This window comes from Rhinoraja longicauda, chromosome 33 (assembly GCF_053455715.1).
Source record: "Rhinoraja longicauda isolate Sanriku21f chromosome 33, sRhiLon1.1, whole genome shotgun sequence".
Lineage (NCBI taxonomy): Eukaryota > Metazoa > Chordata > Chondrichthyes > Rajiformes > Arhynchobatidae > Rhinoraja > Rhinoraja longicauda.
The window spans coordinates 15,647,672-15,670,026 of record NC_135985.1 but is presented as its reverse complement, the minus strand read 5'-3'; the positions used below and the strand labels follow the sequence as shown (position 1 = coordinate 15,670,026).

The window sequence follows — 22,355 nt, the reverse complement described above, 5'->3', positions numbered from 1 at the left end:
AACAAGAGAGTGCTATTGGTTGTGGATTGTAACACATCAGATCAATGAGCATGTTCTGGAAGAAGGGCATAGCAATTGCTTCGGGCCAAGTAGGACAGAATCCTTCACTCCTCATCCCACCCTCCAGGTCAAGCCCATGTCCAATCCTCACGTGCAGTTCCCTTTAAGGCCTTGTGACGTGTGATCAAATAGGAAGATCCAACAAATTATACGACTGATTATAAAGTAACCACAATGCTCAGTTTTGGGCAGGATACCATTCTGGATTCCCCCAGTTATCTTTGGGTATTTCTCAGTACTCTTTCTCCAAGAGATTCTATTCATCTACATGAGGAGGAAGGCAGATCCTAGTTTGGTTCCTGCGAGTTGCATTTGACAGTAGGATATTATAAAAAAAATTCTATCCAGGAGTATTCATCTCTGTGCACAAGTATCATGAATAGTATCATGATATCTGATCTACTGAGCTAAGACTGAAATCTAGAAAGAGAAACATATAAATAGCGCAGATACCTGACTGACGCAGTGAGCCTCATCGATAACAAAACGAGCCAAAAGCTTCCTCTCATACAAATTTACCAGCGCTGAGACCAATCGGTTGCTAGCACCAATCTGCATTAAAGACAAAAATCAAGGTTAATATATGAAACATAGAAAAATAGTGCAGGAGTAGGCCATTCAGCCCTTCGAGCCAGCACCGCCATTCAATATGATCATGGCTGGTCATCCAAAATCAGTACCGCGTTCCTGTTTTTCCCTCCATATCCGTCGATTCCTTCAGTCCTAAGAGCTAAATCTAACTCCCTCTTCTGTGGCAGAGAATTCCACAGATTCACAACTCTCTGGGTGAAAAAGTTTTTCTTCATCTCAGTCGTAAATGGCCCACCCTTATTCTTAAACTGAGACCCCTGGTTCTGGACTCCAACATTGGGAACATTTTTCCTACATCTAGCCGGACCAATCCTTTAAGAATTTTATATGTTTCTATGAGATCTCCTCTCATCCTTCTAAATTCCAGTGAATACATGCCCAAAGTGTTGTAGGCTCTGGAAGCTTTTATAAAATATTGTTTTTGGGACATAGTAGCCCCATGATGGTGGTCATATGATGCCTACTACAACCAGTGCTGTGGCACTTTGATATTACCAAGAAGCGATCCAGTCAAATAACTGCTCTCCTCTACCCCACACTACTTTGTCACCCAAAGACCCCTCACATCTTTATTCCTTATGGATGAGACCACAGAAAAAGCATGTGTTAAAGTACATGCTTTTGTACTCAGACTCTGCAAACTCTTTGGGAATATTGTGTAAATGAATACTCGGATTTTTACGTATCTGCAGTTTAAACACAGCAAGGTAGAGGATTACATTGACTCGTGGAACACCAGTACAAGAATAAATTAAAATAAATAGCAAAGGAAAATCAGTGACGTGTTTTTGTGTCTCAAGGGGATAAACATTTGTTGTAAACTGTGTCTTAATTCTTTACATGTTGGCCATTGCTCGATCATTCATCTTTTAAATGCAGTTTCTCAACGTACCGCAGCTAACACACATCATACACTTTGTATATTTAAGATTCTGGTGTCAGAACCAATTCTTTTTCACTCTTTATATGAGTCACATCATATCATATTCATTCTGCCACCAAAAAAACCCTCACCGACCAGATCATCAATGACTCATTTTGCACAATAAGAAGTTTAAAACAATCAGTTTGTTCTCTCTCTGGGTCCTCGAAATACTGATCTAGAAAAGCATCTCATACACTCAATAACTTCATCCACTACACTGTTACTACTAACTTGGTACACTACCCCAAGAATACTGTATTATCCTTGTTACATATGCATTTCATTTTCTGACTTTTGCCCTAAACTCCCACCTTCTCAGGAGTGCAATAGAGCAGCTTCACGGTGGGATCCTTTTTCGACAGTTGCATGTAAATCGTAGCAACTTCTGAATCAGTCTTACTCCCACTCAGTTGCGTTGCTGGGATCTGCAAAAGAAAAATGAAGAGCATAATGAAGGTCAGCTTCCCTCTCCTTACTCAACATGTTTCACTATAGCATGCCCTTATTTCACTGCATCTATTCCTATCCCTCAGAGTTCCAGCTGGTTGGTTCATTTCTAAGATTAGCTTTGAAAAATTCTTGGTCATTCTGCCATCACTGCCAAAAATTGGAAAGTCATTTAATAACTTAAGTGGAAACAAACGTGTTTAAACTCACATCAAACAGGGTCAGCTTCTGCACCTAGTCCATGGTTAGTAACATACATCTGCCCCACCAAATTGGTTCAACATGTCTATCAGGGACTGGTTTTGACCAGGAATCTGGGGAGCACAGGATTTAAACCAGTGCCTGACAATCCATTATCAATTTTGCCAACATGTTAAAGGCAAGGGGCCCTTTCTCTTTCACCCATGCAAACCCCTTTGAATAATGTAATCCCTAGTCTCTCTATTTATTCACAAAATGCTGGAGTAACTCAGCAGGTCAGGCAGCATCTCGGGAGAGAAGGAATGGATGACGTTTCGGGTCGAGACCCTTCTTCAGACTGATGTCAGGGGGGCGGGACAAAGGAAGGATATAGGTGGAGACAGGAAGATAGAGGGAGATCTGGGAAGGAGGAGGGGAAGGGAGGGACAGAGGAACTATCTAAAGTTGGAGAAGTCGACGTTCATACCACCGGGCTGCAAACTGCCCAGGCGAAATATGAGGTGCTGTTCCTCCAATTTCCGGTGGGCCTCACTATGGCATTGGAGGAGGCCCTTGATAGAAAGGTCAGACTGGGAATGGGAGGGAAGTCGACGTTCATACCACTGGGCTGCAAACTGCCCAGGCGAAATATGAGGTGCTGTTCCTCCAATTTCCGGTGGGCCTCACTATGGCACTGGAGGAGGCCCATGACAGAAAGGTCAGACTGGGAATGGGAGGGGAAGTCGACGTTCATACCACTGGGCTGCAAACTGCCCAGGCGAAATATGAGGTGCTGTTCCTCCAATTTCCGGTGGGCCTCACTATGGCACTGGAGGAGGCCCATGACAGAAAGGTCAGACTGGGAAAGGTCAGACTGAGATACCCCTAGTCTCTCTACATCAGCTGATGTCACTGAATTCTTGCAACATGCCTCACAAGTGCCTTTTTCTAGCTCTAATTTACTACCTGCTCCCAGCATTATAAATAATTGACTCTTATAACACAGGATACTTTTATTTGACCCATCGCACAAATAATGACCTTTAAAAACAACTTTCCATTAACTCCTAATCTCCTTCTTTTTTCCTCAATTCACCTGCAATATTTTTTTCTGCAAATATTTATACAATTCCCCTTTGAAAATTCCTGGTGAATCTGCTTCCACTGCCACCAGGCAATGACTTGTGAGAAATATTCATGACTCCTCTCGTTATTTTATCATTCAGTGATCCATCTGCCAATGAAAATTGTTACTCCTTATTAAAACATGCCATAATTTATCTATCATATACTCTACTCCATCCAAGAACCATCCCAATATCAAGATTAGCTTTGAAAAATTCTTGGTCATTCTGTCATCACTGCATCATCAAAAAATTGGAATGTCATTTAATAACTTAAGTGGAAACAAACATGTTTAAACTCACGTCAAACAGGGTCAGTTTCTGCACCTGGTCCATGATCAGTGACTTGAGTGGGGAAATCACAACAGTGACCCCTGGTGTGAGACAGGCTGGCAGCTGGTAACACAAACTCTTTCCTCCACCTGAAATAGAAATACAGCATAAATTTCTATCAAGGTGGAACCAAAATAGGAGAATCTACAGCAGAACTGGGTATCATTAGAATTTCTTCTGCAGAAAAGCAGATGAGCTTCTGTCCACCATTTTCATCATGAAACTAATCAAAGTTGAGGAATTGCTCTGTGACATTGGCAGCTTTTATTCCTCTGCAGTTACCACTAAAAATAAACTATACTTTGCTAATTTCCTCATTTGTTGTTCATGGGTTGTTGCAGAGTACACTGTCACACTTGGCTAAATAAAAACAACTGAACTTTAAGAGAGCTGGTGAAAGTTTATACCCAAAGCAGTGTTTATTTCTTACTTCACCATGATACGAACCTCCTCTCCATACACCATTTGCTGCCAGATTTTCATAGGTGTTCAGAATCTGTAGCATACCAATTGATATTGAGTAGTCCAGTGACCAAAGAAACAGAGTGGTGGAGGAGAAAAGCAACGTGGCAGCATGCAAGTGTTGAAATTCAATGGGAGAGGGATGGAGAGCTCAATTAGTCTACTTTCAATCAGCAGTAATGTGACAGAAGGGATGCTTGATCGTGCTATCAAGTAGCACATGCTAACTTAAGTAGAAACAAACATGTTTAAACTCCTGCCGGGGGGGACAGGAGGAAGAAATTACATAAAATTGGAGAATTCAATGTTTATACCATTAGGTTGTAAATTACCCCAAGTAGAATAATTACAAGATCAGTTACACACAGAATTCTCTGGCAAGTGAATCATCTCCCAATTTCTCAAAGCTGGTCTACCATTTGCAAAGTTCAAGCCATATGGGTGATGGAATACGCTCTACTTGCCTGGATAAGTGCAGCACTGAACAACATTAAAAAAGATCAACATCATACAGTATCTAATGGCTTGCTTATTAGATGGATAACATCTAATGATTATCCATAACCATTTAGTCACTCCACCAATGATGCACAGTTGCAGCAGTTTGTAACAGTTGCAGCAGTTTGTACCACCTGCAGGATGCACTGCAGCAACACTCCAAGACTCCTTAAACTACATCTACCTAACCATTGCCTCTGCCGCTAGAAGGACAAGGACAGTAAAAGCATGGGAACACCGCTACCCGGAAGTTGCCGTCCTAGCCACACACCACCATGACTTGCAAATATTTTGCCATGCTTTCACTGTCACCGGGTCAAAATCCTGGACCTTCCCCCAACATTGTGGGAATACCCACACCTCAAGTACGGCAAGAGTTCAAGAAAGTAGCTCATCACCTTCTCAAGGGCAATTGGGATGGGTAATTAAAAGCTGGCTCAGCTTGTGAGGCCCAAGTGCTTTTGGGAGAGAGAGAGAGACTCAAAAGTAAAAATAGCTAGCATTTAGAAATAAGGAACAGCAGATACTGATTTACAAGAAAAGACAAAATGCTGGAGTAACTCAAGAGGGTCAGACAGCATCCCTGGAGAACATGGACAGGTAACATTTCGTGTCATGACCCTTCTTTGTCTGAAGAAAGGTCCCGACCCGAAACCTTACCTATCCATATTCTCCAAGGAACCTGCTTGACCCACTGAATTGCTCCAGCATTTTGTCTTTTTACAGCTAACATGTGTCTTTTGAAATCAGTAATTATAAACAAATGGAATAATCATGTATTTATATAAGTTACAAAGAGAAGTTACCCAAACTTTCATGAAGTGAATGACTTGAGGCACTTGCTCGAGCTACCTCAGCGACATACCAGTGGGCATCAGAACAAAGCAGTCTTCGTTCAACAGCGCTGCATTAATTGCTTCCAGCTGGTTGGTTCGGAACTGATGCAACCCAAATTTCTTGTGAAAAATCCGCATCATCTCTTTGGAGTGTGGAAATTGGAAGCCTCGGAAACGTTCAAGAGCTGGGTCTTTAGAGAGTCCTTGCTCACTTGAAGACCCTAATGGAAGAGAGTAAATTCATTCTATTCATTTCAAAAATTAAACTTTATAATCATGCTCCCTCTCTGCACCAGCCAGTGTCCCTGAACTTGAATCTTTGGAGCAGACAACCTAGTGAATAATGAGCAGGATAGTAACAGACTGCAGGAGGCCAACAGATAGGCAAAATCAGCAGATGCAACAGCAAATGCAATTTAACAAGGGTAAATGTAAAACTGCACATTAGGACAAGGAATCTATACAGGTTTGGACCATTTTAAATGGAATGAATGAATAAAGAGACATTGAGTGAATATAAATCATTAAAGGTTGTAGAACAATGGTTTGAAACAATTAAAAAACCATGTCGTCGGATTTTAAAACACAAAGCTGGAGCACAGTACACCATTTGGCGCACCTTGCTTTGGAAAGGATGTCAAAGCCCTGGAACATATGCAGTGGTTACTTACTACGGACAGGTTAAAAAAAAGCACCAAAGAAAATCAAGTTGGGCCAAAGGGCCCGTTTCCATATTGTATGGATTACTCTAAGATCGATGCACAACTGCAATGCTCAAAATTCTAAGGATTTTGATGAAACAAATAGGGAGAAATTGTTCATAAAGGTTCAATAAACAAATAAATGAATAAAAATGTCTTCAACAAGATGCTGCAAAGATCTAGAACTCACTACTTGAAAAGATCGAAAAATCTGATTCAGAGAAACATTCAAAAGATAATTTGATACATATTTGAAATGGATTCATTGGCAGTTATAGAGATAAAAAGCTGGAGTTTGACATGAAATTAGAAAGCTCTTTGAAAGAGCCAGACACAACTGGCTAAATGGCCTCTTCCTTTGCAGAGGTACAATGATCTGACAGGATGGGCAGAGATCTATTTGAACTGTACTATACGAATGTCAGATAGTGAACGAGCGGTTTCATATTCGAGGTGTATGGCATTAGGTATGGCAAAATCTTTGGAACCTTCTCTCAGAATACCACACTGCCTAGAGAAAAAATATATTTTTAATTATAAATTACTAGAAGCTCATACAATACCTGACAAAGTAACATGAAGCTTAAGTCTGTAAACTTTAGTTGAAAATTGAACCTACATTCATTACATTCACGCCCCAGTCCTGCCTACAGGACGAACACGAGTCACTGGACATCACTGTACCTGCCAGCACTTTCTTCTCGCCTCTCGTTCACAGGTCCGTGGCTGACTTCAGCAGCCACTGTTGAGCAAATAAGTTCTGCAAACACCAAAACAATACACGAAACCTCAGGAAGTATCCCGGTTATAAATTATACTGGCATCTGGTTGGCTTAATGGGCAAAGGCACCTACTGGTGCACTACAGAGTGAATGAAAGTCCCAATCAAACACTGTTACACATTGTTGATGTGATTTTTACGCAGGCAGACCAGTAACAGGAAACAGATTGCCACCAACACCATCACACTGAGGGAAAGTTAAAACATGGGCATGTTGCAAACCTCTGGATCTGGACAAGATAATAGACGTCTGCTGGCACCAACAGGTCTCAGCTCAGCATGAACAAACCCAGGCAGAAAAAATGTAAGATAATTGGGAATATACAGGCCCCACACTTATCGACGCAACATTTATCTGGTCATGGATTCTTTTATCCTGATTAATGTAAAGCTCACTGATTACCTGTGGAACAGAGCTTGGTTTGAGAAGGTTTGACACTGGCAGTTGCAGAGGGATAAGCCAAGTATGTGCTGCCATCTTGTACTGAAGTTCTCTCCTCCCATGACTTCCTGGACCCTCCCTCCCTGATGGGGAGAGTACTTGCATGCAATGAATCATTAGATTCAGGAACACTTGACGAATATACAAAACACTCCATCTCTTCATCTAAATCATCTAATTCAAAGTTATCAATATCAAAATCATCATCCAGTGCCGACGCCGCAGTGTTGCAGTCCTTGCCCTGTAGCCTCTGATTACGAGTAGCACACATTCTTTCAGCAGATACAGCTGGCTGTCTGTCCGCCTTGCTTGCCCCACCTTCATTTTGGGATCCGTTTGTGATTTGACCACGCGGAGAATAAGCGTCCTGATTGGAACTCGATAAGGAAGACTTGTTTCCTCCTACTGAAAGATCAAGCTTGCCTCTCTGCAGATACGGTTTGTTCTGCGTGCAGCTAGTGGAAGGTGCAGAAAGGACACCTGTCCTGCCAGTGGGTGCAGAAGTTTTATCAATTGCATAGAAATCTGTCTCACGAAGAAAATTATCCACAGGCAAAGTTGTTGTATTCTGGCAAGATTTCCTAAACATAAAGGTTTTCGATGTTCTTTGCCACTGGTCAGGATTTGCAATAACAGGGGAACCAACAGTATTGGTAGAATAATTATTCGATAAAGAAATCTGCACCGGTCGGAAGGCAGCTTTTGCCGCATCTTCATTTAGTGTTTTCTGTGTTTCATTCTTATCGGCTAAAAGTTTATTTCTAGAAGGAAAAGAACAATTCCAAGTTAGCACTAATAGAAAATAGAAATTTCCTACAAACAATACAGAAATTATGTCCTCAGTTGGGGGGGGGGATAAAGGAGACAGGGGGTTGAAGGGAGTGAAAATCAGTTAGTCAGTCTTAGGAAATGCATGTTGTTAACATGCAAGAATCTATTCTCCATTCAGACTATTGAGGCAAGCTTCAATCACTGAGCAACCCTACTGGGATGTCCCAGCAGTCTTGCTTTCTAAGGATTCCCTGTGCTCACTTTAGCAATTATGAATTTCTGAAGATTGATCACTACTATAATGCAGGAAGCATAGCAATCATTTGACAAAAAAGCACAATGGACAGGATATGGGACTATGTTCCAGTTCATCTATTAAATATTGCCTAGAAATTTCACATTAATTGAGAACACAAAGACTGGAATAACGGGGTTTGGCAGCATCTCTGGAGTACACTGATAGGTAAGGTTTCGGGTCGAGATCCTTCTTCGGACTAAGGGTCCTGAGCTGAAATGTCACCTATCCATGTTCTCCATATATGCTGCCTGACGAGTTGAGTTATTCCAGAATTGTGTGTGTTTTTAAAAATCTTGCATTTCAGTTTAGTTTAGAGATACAGCGGGAAACAGGCCCTTCGACCCAGCGACCACCCGTACACTAGTTCTATCCTGCACACTAGGGAAAATGTAAAGAAGCCAATTAACCTACAAACCTGCACATCTATGGAATGTGGGAGGAAACCGGAGCACCCGGAGAAATCCACGCAGTCACAGGGAGAACGGACAAACTCCATACAGACAGAATCCGCAGTCAGAATCAAACCCGTTCTCCGGTGCTGTAAGGCAGCGACTCTACCGCTGAGCCACTGTACCTGCTAAAGAGCTACGCTTCAGCAGAAGCTGCTTAATTCTCAGTCATTCAGTGCTTCTATTTCCCAAGCCCAGGATCCCATGCTTTTGTTCTGTTCCCAAAATTATTCTGTCTTCTACCCATTTAGACTTATGCCCTGCAGTTTATGTTACTTCTTCTCATTCTTCCTACCAATATGTTATAGTTTACATTTCTCTGTATTATATTTAATCTGGCACTCACTCGCTCATTCTGCCAGCCAATTTACATCTTCTTGACGTCTATTACTGTCCTCCGAGTTTTGTATATTCTTAAATTTTGAAAAAAAGTTCCCTGAACACCCAGTGGGTATTAAGAAAACCAGCGATCCATAATGATCTCTGGGAACTTCACCGAACACTTCCTGCCAGCCTATTACGAAAATCCCTTTCCTATTATTTGGAGAACCTTTGCTATCCATGGTTTTACAGCCCCATTTATTCTATGCTTTATAGTCCCGAAGACATATCTATGTGACTTCTTATCAAATATATATATAATAATATATTATGGTGTAGAAAATGTAAAATTATATGATATGTAAAATATAATAGTATATATATACACACACACACATATATGTATAAATATATACACATACATATAATATAAAAATTTATGGGGAAAGGGTGGTAACAATGCCAGGGAGAGATCAGAACTCAGGGATGAGAATCTGAAGAACAGCACTGGTGAGTGAATAGGAAGCAGATGCAAATTGGAAACAGATAAGTAATGGTTGTGACGGCCTTAATTGTGAAAGAAGATTGTAGGAGGGCTGGCAGTGGTTTGGATGCCAGATAGTGAAAATCACAATGGAATAACCTCAAACTAAACACCTCACCATAGTGGTCCAACAACTCAAGTCTGTGGAGCCAGCACTTACCGAAGCTCTCTGTGCCGAAGCAATTGGCTTGCACAAGACAAAGCCTGCAGTTCACACACAGGAATGTGGTCGACTAAGATACAGATATCTTCCATCACTTGGATCAGTTGCTTGCTATACCCCATTGACTTACCTGTTAAAAGGACAAAGCCAGCATCTTAATATTCACAACTTTGCAGTTTGCATGTTTAGAAATGCAACTAATGCATACAAAGTTGACCACTGCAGCCACGCTAACATTCTAAGCAAAGTTTATCAACACCGGCAGCATTGTAATGATGGCAGGACCCCACAAGAGGTCACCTTGCACCGTTGCTGCATTCTTTAGTTGTTAGCTCTCTTCCCAGTGCAGTTTTATTCCTCTTGTTTGCTCTACGTGGAATTAAAAAAACAGAAGCATCTATTCAAGCAAAAACATTTACTTCAGTGTTAATGCTCCTCATAAATTTCCTCCAATCCTCATTCAATAAATCTCATTCACACGTTTTTTTCCATGGCACTCACTACCACAAAGAGAAATTGGGATAAAAGCACAGATGTTCAGAGAAAACTCAAAGGAGAAATGTGAAGAGTAATATGATGAAGTTAAGTACAGTAAAATGAAAGGAAATTCATATGGAGCATTGCATTCAGACAGAGTGGTTCTGATGAATATCTTATTTTCTCAGTTTCATATTTTATGTATTCTCATGACTCTCCAGAAATAGTACTGGTGCAGTCTCACACTGCAACAAAGAAAGCAGAGTGGGCAAATTGAATCTTGCCTTTTATTCCTATTTTATAAATCATACTTACATTGGGCAAGTCTGAGTAAACCAGTTACTCTCCAGTGACAGGGTTCATTAAATACATATTCACAGTAATTTAGAATGGGGAAGCATGTAGCAGATATATATTTTTAATTCTCAATTTAAATTTATTAGCGATAATATGACAACAATTTAAAATGATTTACTCCTACAATGCAGCCTAAAGAAGGAGTTCCAATGGAGCAATAACAAGATAATCTCTTACCATTATCTACTCTACTCATTGATAGTTGTTTGCTAGCATCTTCATTGCGCGGCCGTGGATTTGGTGAGGGGACGAATCGCTCCGTTTCTGCAGAAGCACTGTGGAGGGAGATAATCTTATTAAAGATACTCAAACTGTTCTCCAGATACTGACCTGACAAAAGTATTAAGCTGTCTGTCATGTTCATTGTTAGCACTCTTACCTCCGAGTCACTGGGTTGGGGGTTCAAGCCCCACTCCAGAGAAACAAGTTCATTTTTCGTGATGACTGTCCAGGCAGAAGAGCCTTAGACTTTGCACAAAATGTTAACCAATTGTTGGCCCTCCTGTTAATGTCAATTCCGACCAGTGGCAAAGAACCAAGATGTTAGATTGCTCTCGAAAGTGAATTTGAGAGAACCCATAGTATTGATTATGAATGGTGCTATATAAATGCAAGTCATAGACCTATACAGCATGGAAACAGGATCCTTGTCCCACTCGTCTATGCTGACCAAGTTGCTTACCTTTGTATGGCTCATATCCCTCCAAATCTTTCCTATCCACATATCTATTCAAGTGACTTTGAAATTTCACATTTTTACTCATCTTTACCACTTTCTAAGGTAGTTTGCTCGACTACGGGGCAGACTGTGACTATTCATCTTATCTATGCAATTTATGATTATTTTTTAAACCATGATTAGGGCACCCCTCAGTCTCCTATATACACCAAGGAAAAAATCCAAGCCTCTTATAACTCAAACCCGCCCCCCATTGCCAGCAACATCCTCATAAATCTTTTGTGCACCCTTTTCAGTTTAACATCTTTCTTACAGAATGGCAACCAGAACTGTACGCATTACTCCAAATGTGGCCTTACCAATGTTGTTTACATCTCTAACGTGACTTTCTAACTCGTCCGTAATACACTGACCAACGAAGGCACCCATACCAAATACCTTCACCACTTGATCCACCCATGTTGCCACTTTCATGAAACTACGCAACTGCACTCCAAAATTTCTCTGTTCTACAACACCCCACAGGGTCTTATAACTTATTGTGCAAATCCTGTCCTGGTTTATCTTACCAAAATTCAACACCTCTGAATTAAACACCGTCTGCCGTTCCTCGGCCCATTCAGCCAGTTGATCAGAATTTTGACATAAACCAATTTCACCTGCAAACGTATTAACCATGCTACCTCATTCAGATTATTAATATAAATTACAAACAGCAGTGGGCCTAATGCTTCCACTTCCTCAAACAAGGCAGCACACCAATGCCACTACTTCCTCAGGAGACTGAGAATATTTGGCACATCTACAAATGCATTATAGAAAATATATTGTCAAGTTGCATCACAGCTTAGTTTGGGAACAGCCCTGCCAAAGACCGCAAGAAATAGCAAAGGGTTGTAGATGTAGCCTAGTCCATCACACAGTCCAGACTCTTCACCGGTTGATTCCATATACACTAAACATTGCTTCAGTAAAGCAGCAAATATAAGCAAAAAAGTCCCAACCGAGCCATTCCTTTTTCGCCCCACTCCTGACAGGCAGACGATACAGGACTTTGCAGAATATAGTTCTCAGCATTGTAGTGCAACAATTCAAGAGACAAAAGTATAATGTCCGCAATGAGGTAGAAAGCTTGCACCAAAGTCAGAAACAGCTTCCTCCCCTCTATTATCAGGCTACTGAGCAGTCTTTTCATAAGTTGGGGTGCAGTCTGATTCACTTCTACCTCATTGCAGACATTATACTTTTGTCTCTCGAACTGTTGCACTATAATGCTGAAAACTATATTCTGCACTGAATCTTTCCCTTTCACTCTACCCATTGTACTTGAGTTTGGCTCGATTTTTTCTACAGTATTATCCAATTTAATTGAATAGCATGCAGAGCAATGGTTTTCACTGCACCTCGGTACATGTGACAATAATAAACCTAAACCAGCATGGATCCCTGTGGCACACCTGTTACAGGCCTTCAGTCTGAAAAACAATCTTCTAACACCAGACCATGTGGTTGCTACCTTGTCAAAGTCCTTGTGGAATTCCACACACACATCATCTTCTGCACTGCCCTCATGAATTTCCTTAAACACGCCTTCAAAAAAACTCAAATCAAACTGGGGAGCACGATTTTGGACACACAAAACCATGTTGACTATCTCTAATCAGTCCTTGCCTGTCCAGATACCTGAATATCCTGCCTCTCAGAATTCCCTCCAGTAAAATACCTAACACTGATATTAGGCTCACAGGCCTATAGTTTCCAGGATTTCCAATGCAACCTTTCTTAAATACTTTAGCTACACAATTTTAGCTACTCTCTGGTCTTCCGGCACCTTCCCCATCATTATTAATGATACCAATATCTCTGCCAGGGGCCTCTAAATTATTTCCTTGTTTTGCATAAAGTCGCTTTCTTTCCTGCATCCTTCTAAAAACCTTTCTTACTTTTATACTATCCATACAGGAGATTAGGCAGCTTGCTGCCAACTACTAGATGATCGCATTGCCCCTAGGATCCAGCAATATGTCAGAACTTTGCAACCATGAACCAGCTAGTGGTCAATCAGCAGTCCGGTTGGGTTGAGGTTAGAAGGGATGATAAAGGTTTCATTGTTTTCCTTCTCCAATGGCCACACCAATCCCACACTGCTGGGAAGAGGAATTGTTGGAATTTGTAATTTACCATCAACAGTTGTGCAAGTGCTCTTGCTCTCAATGTTAAAATGTCTTCAATCATGTTGGGGCCCACGATGGATCATCCACCAAGTAGAAAGCCAATTTCACAATATGTTGGTGGGACAAGTACACTGAGATTTGGCCCTCAAATGGTGTTCCACATTTTTCAATTTCTAAAAATATATTTCATTGCCTGTTCCCTTTTCCTGATCTATCTTATTATGCCCGACTCTTTTCTCTCTCATTACCATGTTGCCCCTCTAATTTACACTCCACAATCCGTGCACTCTAGAATTTCCATTCCATATTCCTCTTTCTCTTTAAATTCCAAGAAATTCTGCTCCAACTGTTAACAATACACTGCCTTTGAATTGAATACCTTTGGTTGTCATTACTTGGGATCACTACTTAGAATGTTCAAATATTTCACAACACCTTGGACTACTGTCCTGAAAGGTAACAGTGAGTGCTATTAAACATACTTGTATTGGGACCAAATTCTGAGGATCATTATTGATATTTTCCCCCATAAACATCATGCCACTCTAGAATGGTAGATCAGGTTGTTCGTCATGTAATTTCAGAATAATTTAACCAGTCAATCATTTCAGGAACATAACAATACCTCAGCACTGAATTACTTCCTCAGATGGTAATTGTTCAACTTCCTTCCCAAGCGATTTCTCTACGAGAATCTCAATGTAGAGTTTGATGTACTGCTAAGCCACACCTACTGAAAAACCCAGATCACGTTTCTGGTCTGTGGTTTGTTAACTGATCTCAAGCAGCAAAGCAGATAAAGAACCAAACTCTGCCTCAGAAATGTTGCATGATTGGGGCACAGATAAGGATGAAGGGTTCAAGGAAAAAAGTGAGATGGGGGCAGAAGGAGTTAAATGTCGGAATGCAAAGATGCAGAGAAAAAAAGTGTAGGATTAGTGTAAACGGATATTTGTTATGGTCAGCACAGATTTTGTTGGCAGAAAAGCCCATTTCTGTGCTGTATCGGTATGATGCTGTGGTAAGAATAACCAGCTGATATAATTTGCATCCCCAACCTACTCCAACTCCACTTGGCAATGTCTTTGCAATCACCACATAAACACCACTTCAGCAGTAATGCCTCTGCAGTGTAAACATCTGGTTAAGTCTCACTGTTTTCACACATAAAGCTTGAGCACTTACTTGAGGTGCAGAGTGGTGCAAGCACTGGAACTATGGTCTGTGCTTGCAGTCTTTGAAAACATAGAACAGTACAGCACAGGAATAGGCACGTTGACCCACAGGAAAAAGGAGAGTAAACTTTATGATGTATCTATTGAAGATGCGCAGAGTCACAGATTCACAGTCATACAAGATAGAAAAAGGCCATTTGGCTCAGCATCTCCACTGCTGACCATCATGTATCCATCTGTGCCAATCCCATTTTCAAGTATTTGGTCCAGTGTTCGGGTGCAGATCAAGATACATCAGAGAGCATCTTCCTATCTTCACCACCCTTGAGGCAAAGCATTTCAAATTTGTGCTGTCCTGGGGGTGATAAAATACTCGGGTCCCTTGAATCCTCGAATCCTTGCCTTGAACCCACACCCTCTTGTTTTGTACACCACTGTTGTGGGGAAAAGCTTCTCTTTGTACTATCAAGCCTGTCCATAATTTTGTATACCTCAATCAGGACTTCTTAACCTCCTCTTCCCCAAGAAAGTAAGCACAGCCTACCTGGTCTTTCCTTGTAACTAAAATACTCCAACCCAGAGTCCTCTGTTGTGGCCATACCAACACTTTACATCGTTGTAATTACTTTGCATTTCTATTCTATGCCCCGTCTAACGAAGACAAGTATCACATATGGCTTCTTAATCACCTCTTCCATCCATTCTGCCAGCTTCATGGGCCCTTGGATTTGTATATCAAGATCCCTCTGTTCCTCAATATTCCCTGGGGACTTCACATTCTTTTTGTATAGCCTAGCATTATTAGTGCTCTCAAAATGCATCACTTTTCAGAATTAAATTCCACCTACCATTGCTTATCCAACATACCAACTGAACAATAATCATACTGTAGCCAAAGATTACACGCTTCAATACCATAAATTTTCATATCATCTGCAAACTTATTAATGGTATCTTCTACATGCACATCCACGTTATTAATGTCTACAACAAACAGTCACTGGTAGAATATCGATTCTCAAAATATATCACTGATCAAACAGCGTTCAAACCACACAACCAACTCCCCATTATCACTCTACAACTCCTATTACCAAACCAAAGATGGGATAAACCAGAATGGCAAATTCGTTATTTTAATGATGATTTCAATGCGGAACTCATGAGATAATGTAGATTAGAAAATTACAATTGGATGTAACCATTGGCAGTGATTTCACTGAAGAGGGCCATTCCAAAGATTAAGCTCCTCCTGCAGCTCAAATATCATTCATGTGCAATGCAACAGTAATATAACTCAAACTACACAGGCCAACTGGAACCATCGTGAATGGTGAAACATAAGGCACATCTTCCTAAACAGTGAAAAAAAAAATAAGACTAGAGAAAGAAATGGGATTAGAGCTAAATCAAGTTTAGAATATCATAAAGTCATACCAGATTGAGGAAGCAAAAACATCAAAAAGGAAAAGTAACAAAAAAATTCTTAAGAACAATTCACTACCTGCAGGAGTGACAGGCTGCAAGTTCAGTTGTTCACTTTTCAGATTGGTTCTCAGCTGCATTACGCAATTAATATTAAAATTATAGCAAGTCATAAGATCTCAGGGGAAGGATAGAACTAAGTTTAACTTTCAGAAGATTTACGGCAGACCGCTATGGAACTTGTAGCAATTTGCAGTTCATTCTTTCTTGCCCAAGTCACTGGATACAAGTAACAGTGAGCAATATTAAACTTACTTGAATTGGGAATCAAATTCTGACCGGTTAACCTTCTACCTACAGTTACACACGATGATCTTCCCATGGCCAGTCAAAGAAAAAAAAACCATATTCACCCACAGAATGGCATTAAACAGTCTCCTATGTAATCTTCACTGTAAAATAAAATCACTTGTACAGGCAAACCTGAGACAATTGAGGAAGGATGGCAGAGATGTTTGATCACTTTCAGGGGATGGTGGAATAAAATCAATTTCACAGTCCTCATTCTCCAGGTGATCGGGGTTTCTGCCCTCAGTGATAATGGCATCAGGCTGGCTGCTCCGAACGCTGTCAGCATCCGTAAGGTCAACTACAGGAGCAGAAAGTAAGAAAATAGATAAAGTAAGTAATTGGGAATATGAATGGCCTTATTATAGAGGGCTAGAGTAGGCGGCAAGGATGCTTTCCTATCAAGGGCTTTAAGATCATATCTGGAGAATTATTTACAGTCCTGATCTCCAAAATAAGGTTATATTTGCCATGGGGAACGTGCAATGTGGATTCCAGATGCGATTGTTCTAAAAATGACAAAAAGAGTATGATGAGCTCACAATTATAGGATTTTAGAAGACGAGAAGCAGTTTCATTGAATATACAAGATTCTCAGACAGATTTTCCTTATGATGAGAGTCTAGAAGTGCTGTAATCTCCAGACTGGCCATTTGGGAATGATGACTGGAAAAATCTATTCATTCAGGGAACTTTACCCCAGAAGGCTATGGACACTCACTTACTAGGCCTATTGAAGGCTAAAATGAATGGATTGTTGGATATATGGAGATTAGGCAGGAAATTAATGGTCTTGCATTATGTTAATTAACAGAGCAGGTCAAGGTAATGGTGATGGTGGTGGAGGTACCATAAGCCTGATCTTCCTATTTCTTACATCCTTATGTTTATCATTAATTTTTACATTCCGTAATGTGGAATTTTAAAGATGTAAGAGTGACTCCCCTTGATATCAATGTGGTAGTCAACTTAATGTGGATTTAAGGTGCTCTGATAAAAATGAAGTCAATAGGCTTCAAATGGGAAAATGCTCCATTGGCCGGTTATATCTCGCGCAAAGGGAATGGCTGTGGCTGTCAGCCCCATCCCAGGATATCATTGCAGGAGCTCCTCATTCCTAGGCTCAACCACATTCAACTGCTTCTTCAATGACCTCCCTTCCATCAGAAGATCAGAAGCTGGAATGTACACTGATGATTGCACAATGTTCAATTCCATTTGCAACTCCTCAGCAAATGAAACAGCCATTCATTGCCTACACGGAACATATTCAGCATTGGCCTGATAAATGGCAAGTAACATTCAGACCACACAAGTGACAGACAATTACCATTTCCAACCAGAGAGCATCTAACCACTCACTGTTGACATTTAGTAACATAACCACTGTCGAAAACTCATCACTAATATTCAAGGGGTCACTATTGATGAGCTATATCAATACTGTATTTACAAGAGAAATTAAAAACTGGATTACTGTGGCAAATAATTCACTTCCTCTTGGTACCCCACAGCCTCTGATCTTTTACTAGTGCCTCCTTTAAGAAATGTATTACATTTTAGACAAATCATAATAAAACCAATCATTCTTACTTTTCTCTTCAATATCCTCTTTCCCATTGCCATCTGAGTCATCGTCACTTAAGATGATCCTTGGACCTGAAGACCTTTTCTTCTTTGGAGAAAAGGGCCTGATGTAATCTTCATCCTCAGAGTGGGGAATCTCCTGAGAACCAACCAGGCAGATTTCAAGGTCGTTAACCTGCTTTGACTCTGTACAGCAATTACGTGGAGACTGCACAATTGTACTCTCCTTGGCCAGGAAAGACAAATTTTGTTCTCCATTGACATATTTCACGTTACGATCACCTCCATTTAGGCCTTTGGGTGAAGTTAATCCACTGGTGTTTGAAGGCTTCACTTTATTAGATTCCTGTGTTGACTGCTGTGTGCTCAAGGACAAACTTGATTTCAAACCACTTTTTTCGTTCTTTGGGGTTTCAAAGTCACCCAGATCATCCCAGTCATCCAGGCTGATAATGGAGCCCGAGGACTGATCTGGATCAAGCTTCTTAGAAATCAGGGCGGTTGTTGTAGTTTGCCTCAGAGATGGGGTTGCTGTCAAAGGAGCAGCAAATCGGGATGATGAATCCAACTGCTTGGCAGCATGTTCAAGAAAGTTATTGATTTTGAGTGGTTGTTCATTAGGTTTTGGTGAAAGTGGTGTTGATTCAGGCTTACTCAGGGCTGCTTGTTTGAAAACATTGACATCTCTGTCTTTGAGAGCACTGGTGCTGGTAAATCTCTGTAAACTGGGAGTTCCAACAGTGCCGGGAAGAACCTTCTTAAATGTGAATGCCCTGTTAATGATAAATTACATTTAAAAGTTAGTACTATTCGGAGACTTGCTTCTGCTTTATGGCAAGTCAGGGAAGAGTGCTTGCGAGGAATAAACCAGGGCGGCACAGTAGTCTTAGGACGGCACAGGTAGAGTAGAGCTGCTGCCTCACAGCTCTAGAGACCCGGGTTCGATCCTGATCTCAGGTGCTTTGTGTGGAGTTTGCACGTTCTCCCTGTGACCACATGGGTTTCCTCCCAAATCCCAAAGATGTGCGGGTTTGTAGGTTAATTGGCTTCTGTAAACTACCCCTAATGTGTAGGAGGTGGATGTGAAAGTGAGAGAACATAGAACTAGTGTGCATGCGTGATCGATTGTCGATATGTACTCGATGGGCCAAAGGGCCTGTTTCCATGCTGAATCTTTAAACCAAACTTAATTAGGAACTGCATGGAAGGCAGTCAGATATAAATATTGCTTTGAAATAAATAGATATTTTTACTACATACCCTTGTTTGCTCTTCCCCAGTGAAAGTTTATTTTGGACTCCTTTTTCTGAGTGAAGCTCCAGCTGTTTCTGGAGGTTGTTTTGTGGTAAGCAAGTCATTCTGCAGAAAAAATCAAATAAAATAAGGATAATTTGTGATCACATTTTTAGAGTTTGGCTTATTTTACACTTGGGTAATCACATCCAGGTGTTTGTCAAAGTTGCTAGCCGAGGATCTGTTCCAAAATGCAGCAATTTGATCCAAGCAACTCACATCTGGTTTTCTACCATTTTCCAAGCACTGTACTCTCTAAAAACAGCTGGAGAAACTCAGGCAGTATCTGCGATGGAGATGGACAGATGACAGTTGGAGTCAGGACCCTTCCTCAACCTGATGGAGTAGACAAGAGACAACTGATAGAATGAGGCGAGAGGCAGGGGCGGGGAAAGAGCTAGCAAGTGATAAGAGGATTTACAGATGAGTGAGATGGGGGAGAAAAGTGTGGAGATAGTAACCAAGGTTAGAGGTGCTAAGTGGAGAAGACAAAAGGCCAAAATCTGATAAGGGAGTAAAATATAACCAGAGGGAGGGATATTGGGTAGTTTAGATACTGACTAGGCATGAACTAGAACACCTAAAAATGGAGCTGGAAAGCCATGTGGAATAGGATGCCAGCAAAGAACTGCGGAAGGAGCAAGTCTAGGTAAGAACATGGTCAAGGAGCAGGAGAACAGTAGGAATCACAGAAAGGAAGCAGTCAGAGAGAGTCTCACAGAACTGCAATCAAACTGTACACGTTGAGTTTGATTGCCACCAAGTCAGAATTCTATAGCTTTAGATCTGAACAGATAATCTGAATGTCACAAAAGGCTGGAGGAACTCAGCGGGTCAGACAGCATCTCTGGAGAAAAGGAATAGTTGACGTTTCGAGTCGAGAACCTTCTTCAGACACAAAACATCGCCTATTCCTTTTCTCCAGAAATGCCATCTGAGTTACTCCAGCTTTTTGTGTCTATCTTTGGTTTAAACCAGCATCTGCAGTTCCTTCTTACACATTTATTCTGAATGTCATTTCTCTACAGCTACATGCAGATTTGGGTTTCAAGGCTTATTTCAATTATTAGATTACATAATACAGGACAAGACTTATGCAGTAGTGAGGAATCCATGCTCAGAGTCAGTTATATAGCAAGGAAACAGGCCCTTCGGCCCAAAGTATCCATGTTGAATAAGTTCCCTAACTGAGCCAGTCACTCTTGCCTGCAGCTGGTCCATATCCTGCCAATCCTTTTCTATGCATGTACCTATCCGAACACCTTTTAAATGCTATAATTGTACCTGACATTACCACTTCCTCTGGGAGCTTGTTTCATATACACACCACGCTCTGTGAAAAAGGTGCCCTCAGATCCTTTTAAGTCTTTCCTCTCACCTTAAACTTATGTCTTCTAGTTTCAGACTCCCCTTCAAGGGAAAAAGCCTGTGTTCATTCGCCTTACCTATGTTCATCATGATTTCTCTCGTTGTCAACCAATCTACGACCAGAGTCTTAACTACTGTTATAAACTACATGTTTTTGAACAATGTCCCTACAAAGATCACACTCGAGCCATGTAAGCATCAACAGATCTATTCCCTGTTGCAATCTCAGGTCCAGTTCCTTCGGTCACCACTTTTAACTTCTGCTTCCTGCTATATGAATATAACAAACTATCATTTATCATATGTAAAAGCACCCCCAAATCAGCTTCATTTCCTCTCCGTAAACCTGTAAATGGCCTTAGACATCTGCCAAACAACCCCTGCTTCAGTATATTGTGTTAGGAAATTGTATTATTGTGTAGCGTTGTTGCGGGGAGCTAAATGTCAGTAGCCAGTTCTGCTCACTCAAAGTAGCTCGGGGAATTCTGCTGTGGTTCGTGAGGACTGGTTGCAGCCGTTTGCCGAAGCAGAAGAACTATCTGACCAGCTAGTAAATGCTCTTTTTAAAAAATTCTACAAAATGTAGTTACCCTCAATTATTCTGCCAGAGACCAGGGGCCCGAGGCGAGCTTGCTGTGTGCGAAGGAACAGCAGATGCAGGTTTACACCGAAGATAGACACGAAAAGCTGGAGTAACTCCGCGGGACAGGCAACATCTCTGGAGAGAAGGAGTCGGATCGAGCGAGACCTGTCTTCAGACTGACGACGCCAGGGTCAATCACCCATTCCTTCTCTCCGCTGCCTGCCCCGCTGAGTTACTCCAGCAGCATTTTGTGAGCTTGCTGCTTGTTTACCCGCAGGAATTTAAAAAAACTTACCTCCTCACCGCATGCTACGTCTGCAACCCGTCCCAAGTAATCGATGGCCCTGCTCCCGGCTAGGCCCGACGCCCGCTGCCCGCCGCCTCTCTCCAGCATTCAAGTTCCCGCGCCCGCTCCTCCGCCGCCGCCTCCTGGAAGTGCAATCGGAGCTCACTCTCGCCCCCCAGCGGGCAGCATAGAGACATGGCGCCAGGCTGAAAAAGACCGCCAAAGCGGTTAAGCAATCTCCAGTGTTAAGTTAGTGAATAAGAAATTAGAACCATAGAGTCTAAACAGAATGGAAACATGCCCTTTGGCCCAACCTGACAAGCCGAGCAAGATGGCCCATCTACACTCGTCCCATGTCCCTTTAAACTTTCCCTACCTGTCCAAATATCCTTTAACTATCGGAACACAGCTACCAGCCTTGGAGGGCATCTACAACACACGATGCCTCAGAAAAGCCACCAGCATCCACAAAGACTCTTCACACCCCTGCAACATTCTGTTCGAACTTCTACGATACAAGGCCTTCTACGCCCGCACCTCCAGACTCAGGAACAGCTTCATCCCCAGGGCCATAGCTGCTATGAACCGGTCCTGCTGAGCCGATGGTCACATCGCACAGTGAACCGGCACAGATCTACTTGCACTTTATTCTGTTTTAAAACTGTTCTAATTTGTTT

At 41.5% G+C, this 22,355-nt stretch overlaps 1 protein-coding gene across 1 annotated transcript in view; it reads right to left on the bottom strand.

The window, feature by feature from the left end:
• Positions 1–21,791, bottom strand: part of blm (BLM RecQ like helicase) — a 42,023-nt gene extending 20,232 nt beyond the window's left edge. Inside the window, exons 1-11 of the mRNA XM_078427504.1 lie at positions 21,688–21,791; positions 19,409–19,507; positions 18,155–18,921; positions 16,697–16,862; positions 10,938–11,035; positions 9,924–10,056; positions 7,342–8,141; positions 5,486–5,677; positions 3,631–3,749; positions 1,888–2,001; positions 514–612 (exon numbers count right to left, since the gene is read on the bottom strand). Coding sequence (XP_078283630.1) covers positions 514–612; positions 1,888–2,001; positions 3,631–3,749; positions 5,486–5,677; positions 7,342–8,141; positions 9,924–10,056; positions 10,938–11,035; positions 16,697–16,862; positions 18,155–18,921; positions 19,409–19,506 — 2,586 coding nt within the window. The 5' untranslated portion in view covers position 19,507; positions 21,688–21,791. The remainder of the gene's footprint in view (positions 1–513; positions 613–1,887; positions 2,002–3,630; positions 3,750–5,485; positions 5,678–7,341; positions 8,142–9,923; positions 10,057–10,937; positions 11,036–16,696; positions 16,863–18,154; positions 18,922–19,408; positions 19,508–21,687) is intronic.
• Positions 21,792–22,355: the final 564 nt, after the last annotated feature.